A 20,464-nucleotide genomic window follows, 5' to 3' on the forward strand; every position below is an offset into this window, starting at 1 on the left:
AAAACGAAACCAATTAATCATAATCACTATAAGTAAAACGATCGGGAAAATCACTTAAAAAGTCAATGTTCATAATTAATGAATCCCAAATTTTAATAATGGAAAAATGGTATTGAACTTATTTTTCAGAGTATTTTGCATCAAAAGCACACTTTTATTTTATTATTTAAATACAAAAAAAAAAGGTTAATTTATTTATAAAAAAAAAAAATTGAAAAATTAATACCATGTTAAGTCCTCAGCCCAAAGATCGAGATCACATTAATCCTAATAACGGTACTGGTATCCACCGTTGGAAGCATAACGGGTGCCTCCGACTGCAGCTGGTGCAGAATATCCATAGCCCAGTCCCTGGCTACGAGCCGAAGCTGAGGAAGCCGCTGCATATCCACCGTATCCTTGTCCATGCGAGGATGCATAACGAGCTGGAGTGGAGTAGCCTCTGTTGTGGGAGACAGCTGGAGCGGAGTAGCTGCTGTGGGAGACGGCTGGAGCGGAGTAGCTGTTGTGGGAGACGGCTGGAGCGGAGTAGCTGCCGTGGGAGACGGCTGGAGCGGAGTAGCTGTTGTGGGAGACAGCTGGAGCGGAGTAGCTGCTGTGGGAGACGGCTGGAGCGGAGTAGCTGCTGTGAGCGGGAGCTGAAGCGGAGTAACTGCTGTGAGAGACAGCTGGAGAAGAATAGCTGGAGCGTGATGAAGCTGGCGCCAGGTATTGACGAGAAGGAGCTGTCACGGGTAAGTGCGATGACGCCGCGGATGAGAAGCTGCTGTGAGCGGGAGCTGGAGCGGAATAACTGCTGTGGGAAACGGCAGGTGCGGAGTAGCTTCTGTGAGCGGTAGCTGGAGCGGAGTAGCTTCTGTGGGCGGTAGCTGGAGCGGAGTAGCTTCTGTGGGCGGTACCTGGAGCGGAGTAGCTGCTGTGGGAAGCGGCAGGAGCCAAATACTGACGGGAAGGAGCTGCCACCGGCGCGTGAGATGAGGCCGAGGAGGCGTAGTTGCTGTGAGAGATCCTTGGAGCCGAGTAGCTATTATGGGTAGCACCCGATGTTGAGTAGCTGCTCAAAGAAGTCGCCGGCGACAGATACTGACGAGAGGGAGCTGCCACAGGTGCCGAGGCGTATCCCGAGCTGCTGCTTCCCTGATTATACTGATGAGATGGTGTCGATGATGAAGCATATCCATGTGAACGCCTTGCTGCATAATTGCCGCCAGTTGCCGCTGGAGCGGAGGCATAGGAGGAGGAACTGCCCGAGGCGGCGGTGTTATAGCCACTGTAAGCGTTGGCCTGGGGTGGCAGGTAGGTGCTACCCAAAGGAGTGGACACGCCCAGGGCAACGAGGGACAGCAGAGCAGTGCAAATCACAAAGGAACGCTAAGAGGATAAGCAATAGATCAATAATTGGGATCTAAAGATTATCAATTGCTGTCATTACTTACCATGTCTAGGAGATGGAGTTGAAATTTGGATGCTTAGATGCTTACCGAGACTGATCGGTTACTGATGCCACTGGAGTAGCGAGGCAACACTTTTATAGCATCCACAAGCAAAAGATTTGCGAGTACAACATATCTTGCCCCTCAATCGTACTATGAGTACAAGCAGTAGAAGAACAAAACGGAACCCAAGATTACCTCGGCTCTGACATTCTGGTTTCAATTAAACTATCCAACAGCATTTTTGAATCATAGATAAATATGATACCATCGTAGATACCAGCTCGTAGTTAAATAACATCTTGAAAGACTAGATTTGTAAATTATTCAAATTAGCTTTTAAAGAATACTGAAAATTCCTTTCAATATATGTTTATTTATTTATATTTACAGTATATATTTTTTTTTTATATTTATTAATATATAATTGCATTATTTCATAGGCATTCAATATAATAGTGAGATCGGCTTTTAAAATTTTTTCCTTATGAACTTTCAATATTTTTAAGAAAGATATAAATCTTTTATAGTTTTTGTCAATTTCATAATTTACAAGTTCTCATATTTGTTTTTTTAACATATAAAATAAAAGTTTGAATATAAGAGATTGAATTTTGATTGATATATAAGATTGAAAATTTCTTTGAAATAGTCACAATTTAATAACTACTGAAATCACGTCTTAAGGTTTTTAAGTACACTTTTGTAGCACAGTGTTGGCGAAGAATTGTGTGTGATTGGAGGATGCCGTGAAATCTATTTATTTGATCGTTTATTTTTAGCCATGTCCATTTCGGAAGTCACAGAGCCAAACGCAAACTCAAACGCAAAATACCTCGAAAGTTTAATTAATGATGCGTTTTTTTGGTGCTTTTTTTTGTGACCCGCCTGCCCAGAAGTTCATATAGACAGCATGAAACGAACGTGAGATAAGTAATCCAATATTGGATTGGATCGGATTGAATTGGAATCCGACGAGAAGCAATAGCTGCGGGCCGTGCACTTGGAACTTGGAACTTGAAACTTGGAACTTGGCACTTAATCTTGGCCAATGTGTTGGTTTTAATGTTTGTGTTAGACCCGCGTGTCGTTTTCTAAAAGCGACGATTACTCACATACGGACATTAATTATAATACGTATACTTAAGTACCTAATGGTCTGACAGTGTTTATTTCTTTGCGTGCAAAACAAATGAGCAAAAGACAAAAGATAGAAAGAAACAAAAAAAAAAGCGGAAAAACAGAAAACAACCAAATGAAAACAAAGTGGATAATTTGTTTATGGGTGCGTACTTGAATTATGCGCTCAACTTTGCAGATCGTTATCTCATCTGACTGCGATCTGTAGCCTTTTAAACAGCAATCTCAGCTCAACGGACGTCAGTTTCTCTATTCAGTTTGTCAAGTCAGTTTGAACGATACACACAAAACTATTAGCTATAAAAACTCAACATCCTAAAGTTGGATTTAGTTATATTCTAATAGTCGCTTCGAGTTTTTATGCTAATAATATTTTTTTGTAAAGTTTTCACATTAACTGCAACAATGTAATGATTGTTGTAAAGTTGTTGTTAAAATCCTTTGTAATATTATAGATTAATAAATTTAAAAAAACAATTATAGTTTAAATTCGCAAGTTTACTGCGAGTTTTTTACTTAAATATATTAAACCATCAATTGTTGAAAAAAAAACAGATTCTAAGTTGTTTTTATTTAAATATATTGAAAATAATTCGCTTTATATAAAAAAAATACTTCAATCTACTAATAAATATTCGTGATTATCTAAAACTAATTAAATTAACAGGATTCGATGAGCTAATCATTTTATGAATTTATCAAGAATTGCATAATTTATCAGCATAGCTTTATACCGGTATTTTTGGATAATTATTTTCGAGCACATCTGGAGTGGTTTTCAAATGGAATCAAATTACTATAAATTCGCCTTCATCTTAATATTTATAAAATAGTCAAAATTAATTAACAACTTTTTCATTGTGCTAATAAATTATTTTTCAAACATTTTCAGTCAATTTGTTGGCTTAATGGCCACATTAATTGCTAAAAAATGTTTGATAAATTAATTAATTGACGCAACTAACACACGCAAGACACTAAGAAATCTGATTATGTATTATTATTTATTTATTCCACTATTTTCGCTACTCACTTCATTTCTACACTGTCATCGGGCCAATAAGACAACAATCTTCTCTGCCAACTGGCAGACATTTATTTATAAATCGCAAAGCGACAAACGAAATTTGCAAACATTATTTATTTATTGTGTTGCGTGAGTTTGTTTTGTGATATTTACACCCTGTACAGTTTACGGGAATAGGGCATACTCTAATTATTTTTATCACAAGCATTAAAACGTTTCTATGTACATAAACTATACAGCAGAAGAATGTGAAAGCAACAGCGAGACACCCTGTAAACTAGCACACAGTGATTTTTATACCCTGTTCTGCATGCGTAATCGGGATATACTGCAATTACAACAAATTGAAGCTGTTGTTAGGGAGAGTAAAAATTCTTGACTTTGATAGTTGGAGTATAAAAGTGATTCGACTTTAAAATACCCTGGAAGTTATCAAAAAGCTTACCGGGTACTTAGTTGTCGATCACAGTCGACCAATATTTTTGGTACTTGTGCTTTCTTCCTTTTAATTGTTGAATCCGAGAGCGGTGCATAAATAATTAGGTATAATTACTTCTGCATATATAAATTGGATCGCATCTTTTATATGTATGTATTTACATATATGAGAACACACATACACATACAATCACACAAATACATTAATAAGTATATGCATTTATATATTGTGTGCATCTTTGAGTGCGAAATTGAAATCGGGTTAATGGTAATGAGCCTTACAGAAACTTGTTTTGCCCGAAAAGGCAGGCAGGTCGGCGCGGGGGGAGTAAGGGCGTAAGCGTTGAGAAGCGCATAGAAGGGCTGAAGCCAGAGAACGGTACTCATGGTGCGTTGCCCTGGTCTGGTCTGGTCAATGGTCAGCTGATCAGGACATAAGTATAAATATAAAAGAATGATGCCGTCAGTCAGAGGCAGCATTCGATTTTCTTCGTTACATCGTTTTGTATCTTGTGTCTCGTATCTTGTATCTACACATTACATAAGTTATGGAGTTATCTTGGAACTTGTCTCTGCTGGTCGCCTCTTTGTTGCTCTTAGCTCAAGTAATGGCAATGCCAACAACTACGACTCCAACCACAACATCGAAACCGATATTGATTGTCAGCAGCGAAGAGGAGCCGCTGCCCATGATGTATCATTTCATTGTGGATCATCGTCCCACATCTCTGGGCCAGAACTACTACATCAAGCCAGGGCAAATGGTGGGCATGTTTAATGTGGATTCGGACATGTTGCAGGTGCGACACGAGGACAGCAAGCGCAACATCAGCAGCAAGCTGAACATTCTATTTGTCGCCAGTGCCAAGGAAGATGAAGCTACCACTAGTCCTTCATTGAGTTGGCAATATTGATCTAAAAGGTGCCAGATTGCCAGATTGCTAACCACGGCTGTCATATCATACATTTATCATGCAAGGTGTATTCATATAAGGTGACGTCTTTGACATTGTTGCTTTCGTTGAGGTACCTATTTTGACAGTTACTCTAAGAATTGAGGGAGCAATTTTAAAAGCTTAACTACCTCAGCTGTCAACGAAGACGTCACCTTATATAAATACAGCTTGATATCATGTACCTCATTTTAGATAAGAATGTTTCAATGTCGAATTAAGTGTATTAAATATTTTATATGGTACAGAATAAAATTTTCTTTAGTTTGGTCTTAAACAAATATAAATATAGTTTCTGCTCTTAAATTTAGGAAATCCAAATTAAATAAATAGCTTTATTTATTAAATTTGCACTCATTTACTTATCCACCACATTTATCTGCCTTAATCAACTTTAATACATCTTTCAATACTCTCAAGTTATATTACAAATCATTACTTGCATATATATGTATGCATATAAAGTTCATATTTATACTTACCAGAAATTTTGCATAAAATTTTAACTTTCTTAGCCTACAAAGCATTTACCACTGTACAAAATTAATCAGTGTTGCCAGAATATTGTGAGCTAAATTTGCTAAATTGAAAAAATTAAATTGCTAAAAATAGCTAAAAAAAAAATTATATTGTCTTATAAAAAAATGCATAATTTTTTTTAACAGATTTAGGACTAAGAATAAATTACGTAAAATAAGCATAAAATGTTTTTTTAAAATTATTTTATTACAACAGCAACGATATTTTAACAATGTCGATGACATCCTCGTTGGAAGTAGCTTAATCATTTTCTAAAATTGCTAGATTTATAGCTTATAGCAATTCAACAATTTTTCTAGCTTTTGCAATTAGTAAAGTGCCAAATCTAGCAATAAAATAGCTAAAATGGCAATACTGAAATTAATACTGATTTATGTACCAACGAAAAAAAACTGTACCTATATACTACAAATGTACCAATTGGACCGCTGCTCAGTTAGAATTTTGTATAAGTGCAAAGGGTGGCAACGTTGCAATATCAAATTCAAATCAAATAGACAGTTTGTATTTACATTTTTGTTTTTTTTATTTTTTTGTTAGCATTATCAAAAAAAAAAGATGGAGTTAAATTGAGAGACTTGTTAGTAATGCTTAATGACGTTTGGCATAGACGTATCCACCGTTGGAGCCGTAGACGGTGTCAATGCCGGAGTGGGAGTGTGAGGGAGCCGAATGGCTGACAACTGGAGCACGGTAACTGGCTGCTGCGACGGGTTGGGCAACAGCTGGAGCAGTATAGGTGGCAGCGGCAACTGGAGCTGGAGCGGCATAGGATGCGCTGGTGAAGGTTGCGGCAGCAGCGGGTGCTTCGAATGTGGCGCTGTTGTAGGTGGCAGCGGCGGCAGGGGCGGGGGCAGCAAAGGAAACGGTCTGCTCGGAGGCAGCTGGAGCCACATACGAGAAATCACTCACTGCAGCAGGAGCTGGGGCAGCAAAGGAGACCGACTGCTGAGCGGCAGCTGGAGCGGCATAGGACACGGTCTGCTGGGAGGCAGCTGGAGCCACATAGGAGGACTCAAAGCTGGCAGCAGGAGCGGCATAAGACTTGGCAGCAAAGTTGGTAGCTGGAGCAGTGTATGACACGGTCTGGGTGGCAGCTGGAGCCACATAGGAGGACTCGCTGACGAAGGAGGCAGCAGCAGGAGCGGCATAAGACTTGGCGGCGAAGTTAGTAGCTGGAGCAGTGTATGACACGGTCTGGGTGGCAGCTGGAGCTACATAGGAGGACTCGAAGCTGGTAGCAGGAGCGGCATAAGACTTGGCAGCGAAGTTGGTAGCTGGAGCAGTGTATGACACTGTCTGGGTGGCAGCTGGAGCCACATAGGAGGACTCGCTGGCGAAGGAGGCAGCAGCAGGAGCGGCAAAAGATTGGCTGGAATAAGTCTCAGATGGAGCAGCAAAGGATGCGCTCTGATAGCTGGCAGCGGGAGCAACATACGACTGGCCACTATAGGTGGCGCTCACCACGGGAGCGGAGTAGCTGGCGGCGGCAACATGACGAGGTGGCAAATACGTGTTGCTCAAGTGGCTGACATCTCCGGCAACCAGGGCCACAAGGGCAAGGGAAACGATGGCGAAGAATTGCTAAAAAAAAAGAGGAAGCAAACAAATATGTCGATCATTTTTTAGCTAGATTCAATGATGCACTTGTCCACTTATTGTACTAACCATGTTGAAGCTGTTCAGTTGACAAAGCTGGCTATTGAACTAATTTGATGCTGCAGCATCCAAACTTATTTATAGCCAAAAAAGTGATCGTACATACAAATGTCAAAATGAAACAACGAGAAGAACAAGAAAGTGATAACTTGAAGCTGTTTTAACAATCATCATAAAATATCGCTCATTATAAGCTTTCTATGCAAACAAAGAATAGATGAAAAAGTGCAAAAAATACAATCTGATCAACAATAAGTAATAAATTCAGAGTTCATAACAGAACGGAGAACAGAACAAGCTTTATGTTAGTATATAGTCTGTGTCTGATTCGGGATGGATATTGATGACGTCCATGCCTTTGATGACTGGCCATTCATTAGCGTCCGCAGAACTCCGAATTCTGTCTAAAACATGTTTCTTTTTTTAACTTTTTTAATTTATTTTAATTTTTTTTTTCCCATTTAAATGGCGAATCATGAAGCACCTTATTATTCGAAACTCCATTCATAACGCGATGCGTATTGAGACAAGGTTGTTGGTTCCGGTAATATTCCAAATTCTCGTATCAAGTCCCAAGTCGGCAACGAGTTCTATGCCCTGCAATCAGTCAAGGCGGACCAATCAATCAAAATGAAAGCATCGAGAGAAGTTGTCTCCCCAATATTGCAAATCATTTTGGGATTTTCAGACTGCTTCAGAGACACTGGCGATAATTAATCAACAGCAGGTAGCTTTGTACGAATATACGTGTAGATTCGTAATTTCTTATTTATTATATGGCCCGTATACCCTATTGGGGGATGGCCTGATGCACAATTTGCCTAAACCCGTAATACTTTCGTACATACATACCTATTTGTGGCCAATTCATTTTTCTACAATAGCTATAGAACTATGCAAATAACCTATAGAGAACTCATTTCTTGCAACGAAAGTGTCCACAAAAAACGGCAGACATTGCGTTCACCCGTTATAGTTAGGAAAGAATAATGGAACTGGAGCCGGAACCGGACCCGAAATAAATTCACATTCAAAAACCGAATACCGAAACGTACGCTTTTGGTAAATTTTTCCAAAAACATGCTTGACCAACTTCAAACTTTTATAACTTTGGCAAAACTGGACCGATTTTCAAGAGATGGGCATGGACCTTCTTTTTAAGGCCCGGTCCAAACTTATTATATAATACAAAAATATTAAAATTTTTTATTTCTATATTCTTAACTTTTTTTTCAATATCAAGAAATATTATTGTAACAAGTTGATTATCACACAAAAAAAACCTCTTCAGGAGGTAAAAGTCTAGTGACGAAAGCATATTCTAGGCCCGAAATTTATATACAAATTTTAAATAAAAATATAAATTAATAGAAAAAAAAACACGAAAATTGGAATTCGGCTTTGTGCGCAATAAGGGGGAGCTTCTTTGTACATAAAAATTACTTTTTGCGCTGTATGCCAATTTAAGTGTTTTATTTTTACTAATTTATATTTTTATTTAAAATTTTTATATTTAACTTAATTTAGTTATATTAAGCTTAATTTTCGCGGGATTTATCGTTTTCCCGCTAAAATAGCGTTTTTTTTTCAAAAAATCGTAGAACAAGCATTTCTAGATTTTCGAAAAGAAATAAACCATTAAATCTAAGAGTCTTTAGCGATTTGATGCAAACAGACACACTCACTTACACCCCTTTATCACATGAACCAGGTAAGTAAGTTTCAGTATGCCATTTTGTTAGCTAGGACCAAACCTTTCGATCGGTATATAACTCGATTTGATCGGGCAGTCGTAGAAAATTTTCCATATTAACTGTATATATTGCTAGTCTCCTTTCGCACCCTTCGTGCTGCTTTCGTCACTAGCGCGCACTGCCGTCCGCTGTGATATTATACGGGAATTCTTGCAGTTTAAATTGTTATGAAGTAAAACTTAAGCTACATCAAATTAACAGTTTCTGTTCAGCTTTAATGTTATATTCGTCTGTATGCATTCTTCTGTTAGCAATTCTAGCATGAGTTTTAAACCTAAAATTCGAATCTCAAACTGTAATGACAACTAAAATTCAAAGACATATGGTAAAAAGTTGTTTATTGTGTATTTAAAAAAAAATGACTGTACTGGACAGGACTAGGGCTACAATTTGGCTAATTAAATGAAAGAATTAACGATAACGATAACGAGCAACGTTGTTGGCGATAACAAGCTGGATGCGAGTTCGGGCCTCTCTGGGGAGGATAACCCGTTCAAACGCATCTATTTAATGCTTCTCGTAGACGTAGCCACCGTTGGCGCCATAGCTAGTGTCGATCTGCGATTGGACATTGGACACTCCGTTGGTGCTGACCGAGCTGCTGATCAGTGAGGTGGTTGCTGGTGCCGAAACCACAGTTGGAACTGAAAATGGAGCAGGCTGGGAATAGGTCAACTGTTGTTGGACAGCGGGTGGAGTGTAGCTGTAAGTGGGTGTGAACTGCTGGGAGATCTGCTGAGGTACAGGCGCTGGGCTATGGTATTGAACCACTTGCTGGGCAGGTGGTGCAGGCACAAATGATTGCTGCAGCTGTACGGGAGCAGGAGCAGGAGCTGTTGTTTGAACCTGAGTGTAAGTCTGCTGATGGGTCTGAATTTCTACGGGTGCGGGAGCAGCGACAATCTCGGGTGCTCTGTAGTTAGTGGTGGTCTGCTGAACAATTGGAGCTGGTGCCTGGTAATTGTAGCCACTGTATTGCACGGCTGGAGCAATCTGTTGGATGGGTGCAGAAATGACGGTGGTCTCTTGGACAACTGGTGCTGGAGCGGAGTAGGTCTGCTGAGCCACTGGTGCGGGAGCTGGAGCCGGAGCAGAGTAGGTTTCTTGAACCACTGGAGCGGGAGCTGACACAGTAAAGGTCTCTTGGACTGGAGCTGGAGCGGAGTATGTCTGCTGAACCACTGGTGCAGGAGCAGCAACCGAATGGCTTTCTTGGATCACGGGAGCAGTATAAGTTTGTTGGACAACTGGAGCAGGTGCCGATACCACATGACTTTCCTGAACCACTGGAGCGGGTGCAGAGACTACATGACTCTCCTGAATTACTGGAGCCGGTGCCGAGTAAGTTTGCTGAGCTACTTGAGCGGGAGCGGAATAAGTGTAGCTCTCCTGGACTGGAGCGGAGTATGTCTGCTGAACTACTGGAGCGGGTGCTGAAACAGTATAGCTTTCTTGGACTGGAGCTGGAGCAGAGTAAGTCTGTTGAACCACTGGAGCGGGTGCTGGAACGGAGTATGTCTGCTGAACCACTGGAGCGGAGTATGTCTGCTGAACGACTGGAGCAGGCGCTGAAATTGTATGGCTCTCTTGAACTGGAGCTGGAGCGGAGTAAGTCTGTTGAACCACTGGAGCGGAGTATGTCTGCTGAACGACTGGAGCAGGCGCTGAAATTGTATGGCTCTCTTGAACTGAAGCTGGAGCGGAGTAAGTCTGTTGAACCACTGGTGCTGGAGCTGAGAAGGTCTGCTGAACCACTGGAGCTGGAGCGGAGTAGGTCTGTTGAACCACTGGAGCGGGAGCTGACACAGTATAGCTCTCCTGAACCACTGGAGCAGGAGCAGAGTAAGTATGCTGAACAACTGGAGCGGAAGCGGGAGCTGACACAGTATAGCTCTCTTGGACTGGAGCTGAAGCGGAGTAGGTCTGTTGAACCACTGGAGCGGGAGCGGCGTAGGTCTGCTGAACAACTGGAGCAGGGGCGGAATAGGTCTGTTGAACAACTGGAGCAGGGGCGGAGTAGGTCTGTTGAGCCACTGGTGCGGGAGCAGGAGCTGGAGCAGAGTAGGTTTCCTGAACGACTGGAGCGGGAGCTGGTGCGGAGTAAGTTTGCTCAACCACTGGTGCGGACTCCTGGACAGTGGTCACTGGTGCAGGTGGAATGTACGTGGTCTTCACTGGCGTCTGGGTAGCCACAATCGGAGTGGGTGCCTCATAGCTGATGGGAGCTGGAGCTGGAGCCAGACCTGTTGTCTGTTGAATGGTCGAGATCGACTGACCACCCGATTGGATCGAGAAGCTGCCCAACGATATCGATGGCCTGATGGATTCAACTTGTGGAATCGAATGCTGTTGCTGCGGCTGCTGGAAGATCTGTTGGATTTGCTGCACGGGCAGCGACTGGCCGGACACATCCTTGACGGGCAGCGGGGGCAGGTAACGATTGCCCGATGAGAAATGACCTCCCTCCGGACGAGATTGGACCAAGCCCACAATGGCAAAGGCGACAACAGCAACGACAAACGTTTTCTGGTACAAAACAAACACATAAAAAGAACCAAAATTAAAAAAAACTGGTCACAACAAACAAATGGTGCACATAATTTTCTCTTTGTAAACACCTAAATCTCATAGGCAATAAAAGCTACAGACATTAAACTAGGTATTTGTGTTCCAAAAAATGTTATTAGAAGAGGTATTTTAAAGATATATCCTTGAGTTTCGCCGCATAGAATATGTACCATATTCTGGATCTATCCTGAAAATTTTATCACAATCGGATAATAAACTCGGATGTTATTTAAGAAATAATTTTGCACACTGCTTTTGTCAATCTCAATAGAGCCTTTGTATTTTTAAAGTACAGGGTCTAAAAACCGAAACGAAACAACTTGTCACAATAAACAAATGGTGTAAAAAAAAAAATTAAAAAAAAGGTGATGTCACTTGGGCGCCTTGCTTACCATCTTGAGTGGAGTTACAGATGCGCGTGGTACACCAAACGAACGAAACCGTAAAACTGATAATTGTCCAAGAGATTCGACGAGCATTTATAGTTGAAATGCCATCGCAGTCGCTGGACATTGTCATCGACATCTCGAACTTGGTTTGTGGCCTGTCTTTTGCGATTCCATAATTGGTTCAGCTCCTCATTTATGGCATACATACAAGCATACATTTGTATGTATGTGAATATGTTAATGCAAACTGCTAACAACAAAAGCGTGCAACATGACTATAAACACTGTGCTGATTAATAAATGCCCAAAAAAAAAAACTAAACATAAAATAAAAGAAATAAAATGAAACAATGTCCATAATGTGATATGTGATAACTGATATGCTGATAAGCAATCTCCACAAGACACAAATTGTGGGCGTTACCCAAAATCTTTCTTTTACATGCAAATGTCCCACTGCTTTCAAAGTGGCGAATATCTCTTATGCGTTGAGTACAATTATTAGCCGTTTTCGTCAACTGCACATTGTTTGTTGCATGCACAACTGTTGTTTGTCTTGCCGCATTTGTTTAAAGTGCGTTGACACCCGTCGATTATGCAAGTTCCATGGCATACTGAACTGTAGCCATCTCTGGTATTTGACATTGATCGTTGATCGGCATCAGCATCGTTGATTGGCAGTTTGATAACCAAACAAGCTGAAGCAAAACTTAGTGGCAACACTGGTAATGCAAGCGAAGCAATTACCAAAAAATCAAATTAGATGCGAACACAAAAATACGCAGATTTTAAAAATTGTCTAACAACAAACAATAAACTGTTTTATTTTATATTGTTTATTCCATGCAAAATATTTAAAAATTTAGAGATAAACAAAAATGTTTAAATAATTGTAGTTGTAAAATTAATTAAGTATCTATTCACTGGATCAATAAGTTAATAGATCTATATAAAAATAAAATTATAATTATATAATTAATTACTTTAAAATTAAGCTAAACATTTTCATTTCATCTCAGAAATTATTGTTTTTTAGCTTAAAGTTACAAGTAAATTTTATTCTAAAAATTCAAATTTAATTTGAAATTATCTTTTTTCCAGGATACCCTATCAAAAACAAGTATATCTGGGATTTTCTCATTTATTCATTTTGTGCTTGATTTCTTTAAAGTGATAACTACTATATTATTATCAGGCCTGTTCCGGTTTTCACTTCCACTTTTAGAGGATTTCTAAAAATGTATTTTCTGACTTTGCATTTTTTTTAAGTACTTTAAAAATATATTTTTTCACTTTATCAGACTTAAATTCATCAACTCAAGGGGAATTCAATACGCAAAATATTTCCAAAATGAAATTAGAACAGGTTAAAGATTTTCACTACCGATAAATCTTGCCGAAAGTAGAAACCAAAACAGGCCCGTATATATATTACAATAAATAAAGAATCACAAAACATTACTTTTACAAAGTACCAGTGATATTTCGATTTACGGAATGGCAAGAGGAATTATGTCAATAAAATATATAAATTTGTGGTACAAAGTACTTCTTTGCTTGTTTTGGTTGTTTTTCCACCCAGCCTTCAAATTGGTACAATTGGCCATAACTTTTTGTTCGATAAGGTTAAATTTGTTATGCACACGTTTTGTGGGTGCGACAGCATTTGTTAAGAAAAATTATGTATATTATAATGGAAATTAAGGCCTGTCTGCCAGATCTCGATAGATAATGCGCTCACAGCTACAACAATCAATAAAGAAACGTGTGTCAAAAGGCACAGTGACAAAAAATGTTCGCACCCGAGGCTTTGCATGCGCCAAGAAACGAAGTTAAATCAATGCAGTAAAGTAAAATCAAAGAAAAATGTAAAATCAAAATCAAGTTGAGGGCCTTTTACGACCCGAGGCACAGTTGTCTTAATTATGACTAATAGCCGAATCAAACAACCTTAAGAGGGTTGAGTTTTGGATGAAAAGGTGGATGTACGGTACGATTACATATGTACATCATAATAATGCACACTCATCAATTGACAAAATCGTTGAATTAACTTGTTTTACAAACTTGATTAAAATTAATCATTGACAAGAGCACGAAAAATCAACAAATAAAGCAATCCTCAAAACAGACAACTTTAAACATGCAAACAAAAGTCACGAATTGAATAACAATTAACAATAGAGTTGAGAAAAAGAAAAAAAAAATAAATAGAAATTAACAACAATGCAACCGAAAAACAATAAAAAAAGGTTATCATCGATCGCAGCCAAAATACACAAAAATTTGCATAGAAATAGAAAAAACGAGCTGGAAACTGGTGGAAATATCGAGTCATGTGGGCGATCCAATGTGTGTGTGTGTTTGCAATTTTGCGAAATTGAGAGCAAGTTTCTTCTTCTTAATCCTTCCATAAGAAAACAATAGCCCATCTGGGCAAGGGCGTCCATTAAAAAGTTTGACGTTAAAGCTGTATTTGAATACATACTATATGTACATCTATTTTCTTGATCTACACAACTGACTTAGATGCTTGCCTGTTTTCCAAAATATTTATTTAGTTAGTTCAATTCGTGTATTTTTCTCTTTTAAATTTGGAACTATTGCCGGATTACAAATTTAGTATTTTTTTTTATTCATTGCTATTTAAATTGTTTTTCTTTCTTTTTACTAATTTTAAGTTTTTTTTAAAGTATATTAAGGAGGCACTGTATTTAAACAGAAGAGATCTAGTTTCAACTGCAAATTTCGAGCATACATAAAAAGCCCAGTGTTTTCTCATTTTACGGAATAATTTTGACAAGTTCCATTTTTATAACTTGTACGTATCTGACGCATTTGCATTTCCACAATACTCGTATTATATATTCCTGGTTAATATATTGCCAATGCAAAAATTAATATAAAGTGTTATTGTGAAAATGCATGTTAAAAACAAAAACTTTTTAATAGTAAAGTTTTCAAATGGCTTTCACATATCCCATTAATATTGTAGGTTAACATTTAAATACACCTGCCCCTATTAACGGCCGCAAAATTCGAAATTCATAGCGAATAGACAGTATTTTTTCAATTTGCTTCAGCTGTGCGCAGCCGAATTCTGCAAGTGAGCGTTACGACAAACAATACTTTTGGAGTCATAAATAATGGGAATATAAAGAAGAAAAAGAACGGTCCGTTTTCTTCAGTTTAATAGTAAATTTCTCCAGTGGACTCAATATTTGGCGTTTTGTGCGGACACTATCAGTAGTATGGGATGGGTTCTCTATAGGTTATTCCGAACTTGCGAATTATGGCAAATGTAAGCGATAATTATCGATAAATAGAAATTGTTATTCATCTAATAAGACAAATAACGCTTCTTAGGATTATAGATGATACATAAACATTTGACAATGTTTTATTGAGCCCATAACTCATATGGCTATGATATTTTTGATTGGACTTGTTTCTACACATTTGAAATCAGCCAAGAGATTTGCATAGAGATGAACAGACATTTCGTGTGTGTTCATCATTTATGGTCACACATTCATAAAAGAAACACGAGTATACAAATGAAATAAATACAAGGTGATGACGATGAATACATATACAAAAAAAAAAAGTGTTTAATAATTTATTAGTCTCTCGACTGGGCTATATAATCGCTGTAACTTATTTGCCGCGCTGATAAACGTAGCCGCCGTTGGACGCATAGACCGTTTCCCTGTTGTGGCTCTTGGGCGCCACCGTTGTGGTTGTTGTCGGACTGTTCCTTAGTTTCGCATTATCCTCTGACTTTTGCATTGGTTCTGGCTCGTCGGCGAACGGTTGGGGCTGATAATGTTGGCCCGGTATACCGAAGCTGGGCGAGAAGGGTTGACCCACATTTACCAGATGCTGATAGGGATTTGTATGATCTGGGCCACCAAAGCCGGGTGGCATACCAAAGGCCAACTGCATGCTCGCCGAGGGTAAACCCTGGGTGGTTAGATAATCGGGCGGGAATGGAAATGGTCCACCTTGTGGGTTTTGTGGAATTGGACCAACTGGAAAGGGAACACCTTGAGGGCCAGCTGGGAAAGGTCCGCCCTGTGGTCCAGCTGGGAAAGCAGCGCCCTGTGGTCCAGTTGGGAAAGGTCCGCCCTGTGGTCCAGTTGGGAAAGCACCGCCCTGTGGTCCAGCTGGGAAAGCTCCGCCCTGAGGTCCCCCGGGGAAAGGAGCGCCCTGTGGTCCAGTTGGGAAAGCACCGCCCAGTGGTCCCCCGGGGAAAGCGCCATCCTGTGGACCAGCTGAAAACTGTCCAGGCTGTGGCCCAACTGGGAACTGACCACCTTGAGGTCCACCTGAGAAACCCCCACCCTGTGGTCCAACCGGAAACTGTCCGCCAGTGAACTGCGCCTCATTCGGAAAGCCCTGTGGAAATTGACCACCGGCAAATCCCTCTGGGCCACCGCCAAATCCAAAAAATGGCGGATAAATGGGCAACGGAAAGTTGGGCGGCGACATGGGTGGTGCAACATTAGCACCAGTAGGTATCGCATAGCCCGACGGCAGCATCAGACCCGCCATTGGAAAGTAGGCGCCATCGTTGGCTTGCATGTGATCCATAGGAGTTGGTGGCTCATCTGCCAGCGGTTGAGTGACAGTGGGTTGTCCGACATCTGGCGGTATATACTCCTTGGCCACATGACTAACATCAGCGATGACCAGTGTGAGGAGAAGGAACTGCAGCCGCAATGGCCATATGACCGATGACTTGGTTATCATCTTTGTGGATCTCTTCGGTTAGCGATCAGCTTCAGCCTCGAGTTGACGGTGTGGAGTGTGGACTGTGGACTGTGCGACGTTGGCGTTGAAAGTGGCCACTTATAAGACGACATCATCTGACTAAAACCTTACGTAAATACTCGAAAATATATTTCACTTTCGATCACTTTGCATCATAATACCGATATACATGCACGCATCTGGAATTCCGTTCCGTTCCAAAACTGAACTATAAAAATTAATTAGGCAGGCAAATTTTTTAAACTGTCACACAAATCGATTGCCCATCGATTTTGCATATAAAAACTATTCACAATCATTTCTTTCTCCCTCTCTCTCTCTCTCTTTGTCTCTCCCTCTCCCAACTGGTTTGCTCCAATAACAAACAATGCAGACTAAAGCGGGGGAAATTAACCTATCGTCGGAGCTTTCTTTTGTCTGCCTTTAATGTTCATCGGAAATGATTTTATTAATAGGAATATTATCAGCGTTTGTTCTAGAATTTACATCTTCACAAATACACGAATTTTCACTTAAGATAATACGAGTACCCGACTGCGGGATGCCCTAACTACATCACATCTATTTATAGGAATGAAATAAAATAACACGAAATTTCAATAAAATATTATTTTATGACATTAAGTTGATTTAAGAATAAAGGAAAAGACTTAAAGACGTTTCAAAATCTATATTATTTTTATACGTTTTATTAATGTTATGAGCACGCGACATGCTACTTAAAGCATTTTCTGTACATTTTCAAGAATTAACAGAAGAGGTAACTTACAGATTGTTTAACATGGCAGGGTTCGAACCCAGTTATTCTCCAAACTGTATGTGTTATGTTATGTGATAGGGACGACTCTAACAGCTGAGCCAAGGACCACACCCATATTATTTTAATGAAATTTTGAGGTTATGCTAAGAGCGGGTTAAGATTTTAACATCTTTACGTATTTTATGAAATGAGATTAAAGAAAAGGCAGTTACTGAAAATATTGAATATTTTGTACTATGCGAACGTGTAAAAATGTTCATGCTAAGTACTAGTAACTAGTTCTTATCATTATCTTATCGAAGGTACGTTATAAGAATCACATTTTTGATTATGCGCTTATGCATAAAAGTCTCACCACCATTAAAGTGAATTTGTTTCGAAGTAAATCGGAAAATTGGTAAAAAATATTTTATAGGATCGGAAAGCGTTCTTTGCCTTACTTATGCTTACTAATGATCCTTTTTTTCAGATATATTAAAATTATATTTGTGTGTATAACATGGTCACAAAAGAAATCTTTCTTTATACAAACTACAAGGGAAGCTCTTATCAGTAATTACAACCACTTTTTGTTTTTTGAGGTTATGTATTCATTTAAAATAAGCTATCCTAGCAATGAATTCATGCTCAATAGCTTTGTAGCAAAGCTAAACATTAAAGCTGATGCTAAGCTAACATGCAAAGCTTTTGAGCAAGCTCACCATAAGCACATTAAATTTTTACACCATTCGTAAAGCTTTTTGATAGCTTTCGTTATGCTTTGAAGACCTATGACTTGCCCATAATAATGATATAAATTTATGCATGTACATATAACAACATTTAAACTTGAATTCATAGCTTAAGTGATTCAAAGAAGACATAAAACTGTTAATTTAAAAAAACCAGTTGCAGCTTTTGATGTAATAAAATCATTTAAATTTCTTGTTTGTTTTTTTTTTTTTTTTTTTTAATTATGGAATACACAAAAACAAAAAAAAAATGTTATATTATAGAATATGTGTGATGCAAAAAACAATGTAATATATAAATTGCGTTTATGCTGATTAGAATTGTGTGTGAACAGTTAGCAGCGTCTTACTTCTTTCTGTAGACATAGCCGCCATTGGAGGCGTACTGGGTGCCCACATCACCAGACGTATAGCTGCCCGAGGAGGCCGAGGATGTGGTATAGCTCTGCTGGACAGCTGGTGCCGAATAGCTCACCGATGGAGCCGCGTATGTCTGGCGGACAGCTGGTGCGGAATATGTGGCAGCTGGGGCGGAGTACGACTGATGGACAGCTGGGGCGGAGTAGCTAACCGAGGGAGCCGAGTAGCTCTGGACAGCTGGTGCGGAGTATGTCTGCTGCACAGCCGGAGCGGAGTATGACTGCTGGACAGCCGGAGCGGAGTATGTCTGCTGGACAGGAGGCAGATACTCATTGCTGGGTGCCACGGGAGCGCTGTAGCTAACCGACGGAGCGGAGTAGCTTACAGAGGGAGCGGAGTATGTCTGCTGAACAGCTGGAGCGGAGTAGGTCTGCACAGCAGGAGCGGAGTAAGTGGCAGCGGGAGCGGAGTAAGTGGCAGCGGGAGCGGAGTAGGTGGCAGCTGGAGCAGAGTATGTCTGTACAGCAGGAGCGGAGTAGGTCTGTACAGCTGGTGCGCCATAGGTCTGCTGAACAGCTGGGGCAGAGTAGGTGTGTTGGACAGCTGGGGCCGAGTAGGACTGCTGCACGGGGGGCAGGTACTCGTTGCTGGGCTGCCTGTAGCTCTGAGCCGGGGGCAGGTACTTGCTCAGATGGCTGACATCGGCGGCCGCGCAGGCGAACAGAGCGAACACAATGAGGAATTTCTGCAATGATGGAAACACGTTGAAACAGATTAGACACGGCACTAAACACTACACACTGCACACTAAACACTTGCACAATTGCACAAAAAAAAAATAGCAAAAAAAAATATTATTATTATTTAATATTTGTAAGCAAATGTAAATAGCTGATCAATGTAAGTTTGATCCAACTGGATAACTAACCATGTTGGAATTGATAGCTACAACGACGACTGTGCTGGATGAGCTAGACACTGAAACTGATGCTGATCCCTAAAGCAAGCCGGCAATTTATAGCGGCGAAAAAATCACTCAACTTGCAGCACATTTTCGAGAAGAAGAAGAAGCACCTCAGCTCAGCTCGGTCAGCTCGGTCAGGTACGGCTACGTCTGCATCTTCCACTTAAAATACATACATCAAGCAAAAAATACAAAAAACAAAATAAATAAATAAATAAATAAAGCCGTCAGAAAAGAAGAAAAAAAAAAACTAAAGATAAAATACACGCACGCTCTTAAACAAGTTTTACTCAAATTTACAAATTTTTCCGCAACCGATTTTAGTGGACAACATTTTGTGGGCAGAGCATCATGATGATCATCATCCCAAATCCAAGGCGGCTAATAGATATTTTACTGCGAGTCTTTCAGCTCATTTTCATAAAGCTCATTAGCGCCAACGATTCAACAGTGAGACAGAAGGAGAGAGAGAAAGAGAGAGAGAGCTTGAAAGATGGACTAAAAAGGGGCACACCCGCAATTTGCATTGAAGGTCATGGATTTCGGGCTTTACTTTGGATTTGGGATTGCGTTTGTCGATTAGCTTCAAATTGAACTGTAAAATGTTTTTTCAATTTAATAAATTAATTGCATTCATGGTTTTAAATTTTTTTTTTTTTTTCTTAAAAAAAGGGGTCAACAGTTACAGAGCCGGCTAAACAGTGGGGAAGGTCAACACATCCCATTCGAGCCAAGAATACAAAAATCTGATTCACATTCGCCGCACTTTACGAATCACTTTCTAAAAAAAGAGAAACAAGAAGACAATCGGCCTTGAGAACTCAACTCATAGGTTTACGAGCGTTACGTACACCTTTACATAATAATCGCCGACTGTACTGACAAGGCACTCGGGGAAGGGAGCGTAGGGACAGCGGGGGAGTTACAGATCAACTTTTACTTTGGATAAAATGTTCATGAACTTGAAAATGAATT

General features: G+C 39.9%; 2 protein-coding genes across 2 annotated transcripts; one reads left to right on the forward strand and one right to left on the reverse strand.

Moving 5' to 3' along the window:
- Positions 1-146: 146 nt before the first annotated feature.
- Positions 147-19,496, reverse strand: LOC117788679 (nascent polypeptide-associated complex subunit alpha, muscle-specific form). The gene is made up of 7 exons (XM_034627516.1): positions 19,454-19,496; positions 18,515-19,270; positions 15,580-16,665; positions 11,021-11,470; positions 9,470-10,933; positions 6,144-7,115; positions 147-1,371 (listed from the first exon to the last, which is right to left on the reverse strand). The coding sequence occupies exons 1-7, from the start codon at positions 19,454-19,456 to the stop codon at positions 268-270; spliced, it is 5,835 nt and encodes a 1,944-aa protein (XP_034483407.1). The 5' UTR covers positions 19,457-19,496; the 3' UTR covers positions 147-267.
- On the forward strand, positions 4,543-5,272 carry LOC117790490. The gene has a single exon (XM_034629953.1). The coding sequence runs from the start codon at positions 4,587-4,589 to the stop codon at positions 4,950-4,952; it is 366 nt and encodes a 121-aa protein (XP_034485844.1). The 5' UTR covers positions 4,543-4,586; the 3' UTR covers positions 4,953-5,272.
- Positions 19,497-20,464: the final 968 nt, after the last annotated feature.

This window comes from Drosophila innubila, chromosome X (assembly GCF_004354385.1).
Source record: "Drosophila innubila isolate TH190305 chromosome X, UK_Dinn_1.0, whole genome shotgun sequence".
Classification (NCBI taxonomy): domain Eukaryota; kingdom Metazoa; phylum Arthropoda; class Insecta; order Diptera; family Drosophilidae; genus Drosophila; species Drosophila innubila.

Coding starts and splice junctions, on each gene's coding strand:
- LOC117790490 (XM_034629953.1), top strand. CDS start 4,587: ATGGAGTTATCTTGGAACTTGTCTCTGCTGGTCGCCTCTTTGTTGCTC.
- LOC117788679 (XM_034627516.1), bottom strand. Junction 16,666..18,514: donor GCTATGTCTACAGAAAGAAG/TAAGACGCTGCT, acceptor CGCTAACCGAAG/AGATCCACAAAGATGATAAC. Junction 1,372..6,143: donor ACGGCTCCAACGGTGGATAC/GTCTATGCCAAA, acceptor TTATCCTCTTAG/CGTTCCTTTGTGATTTGCAC.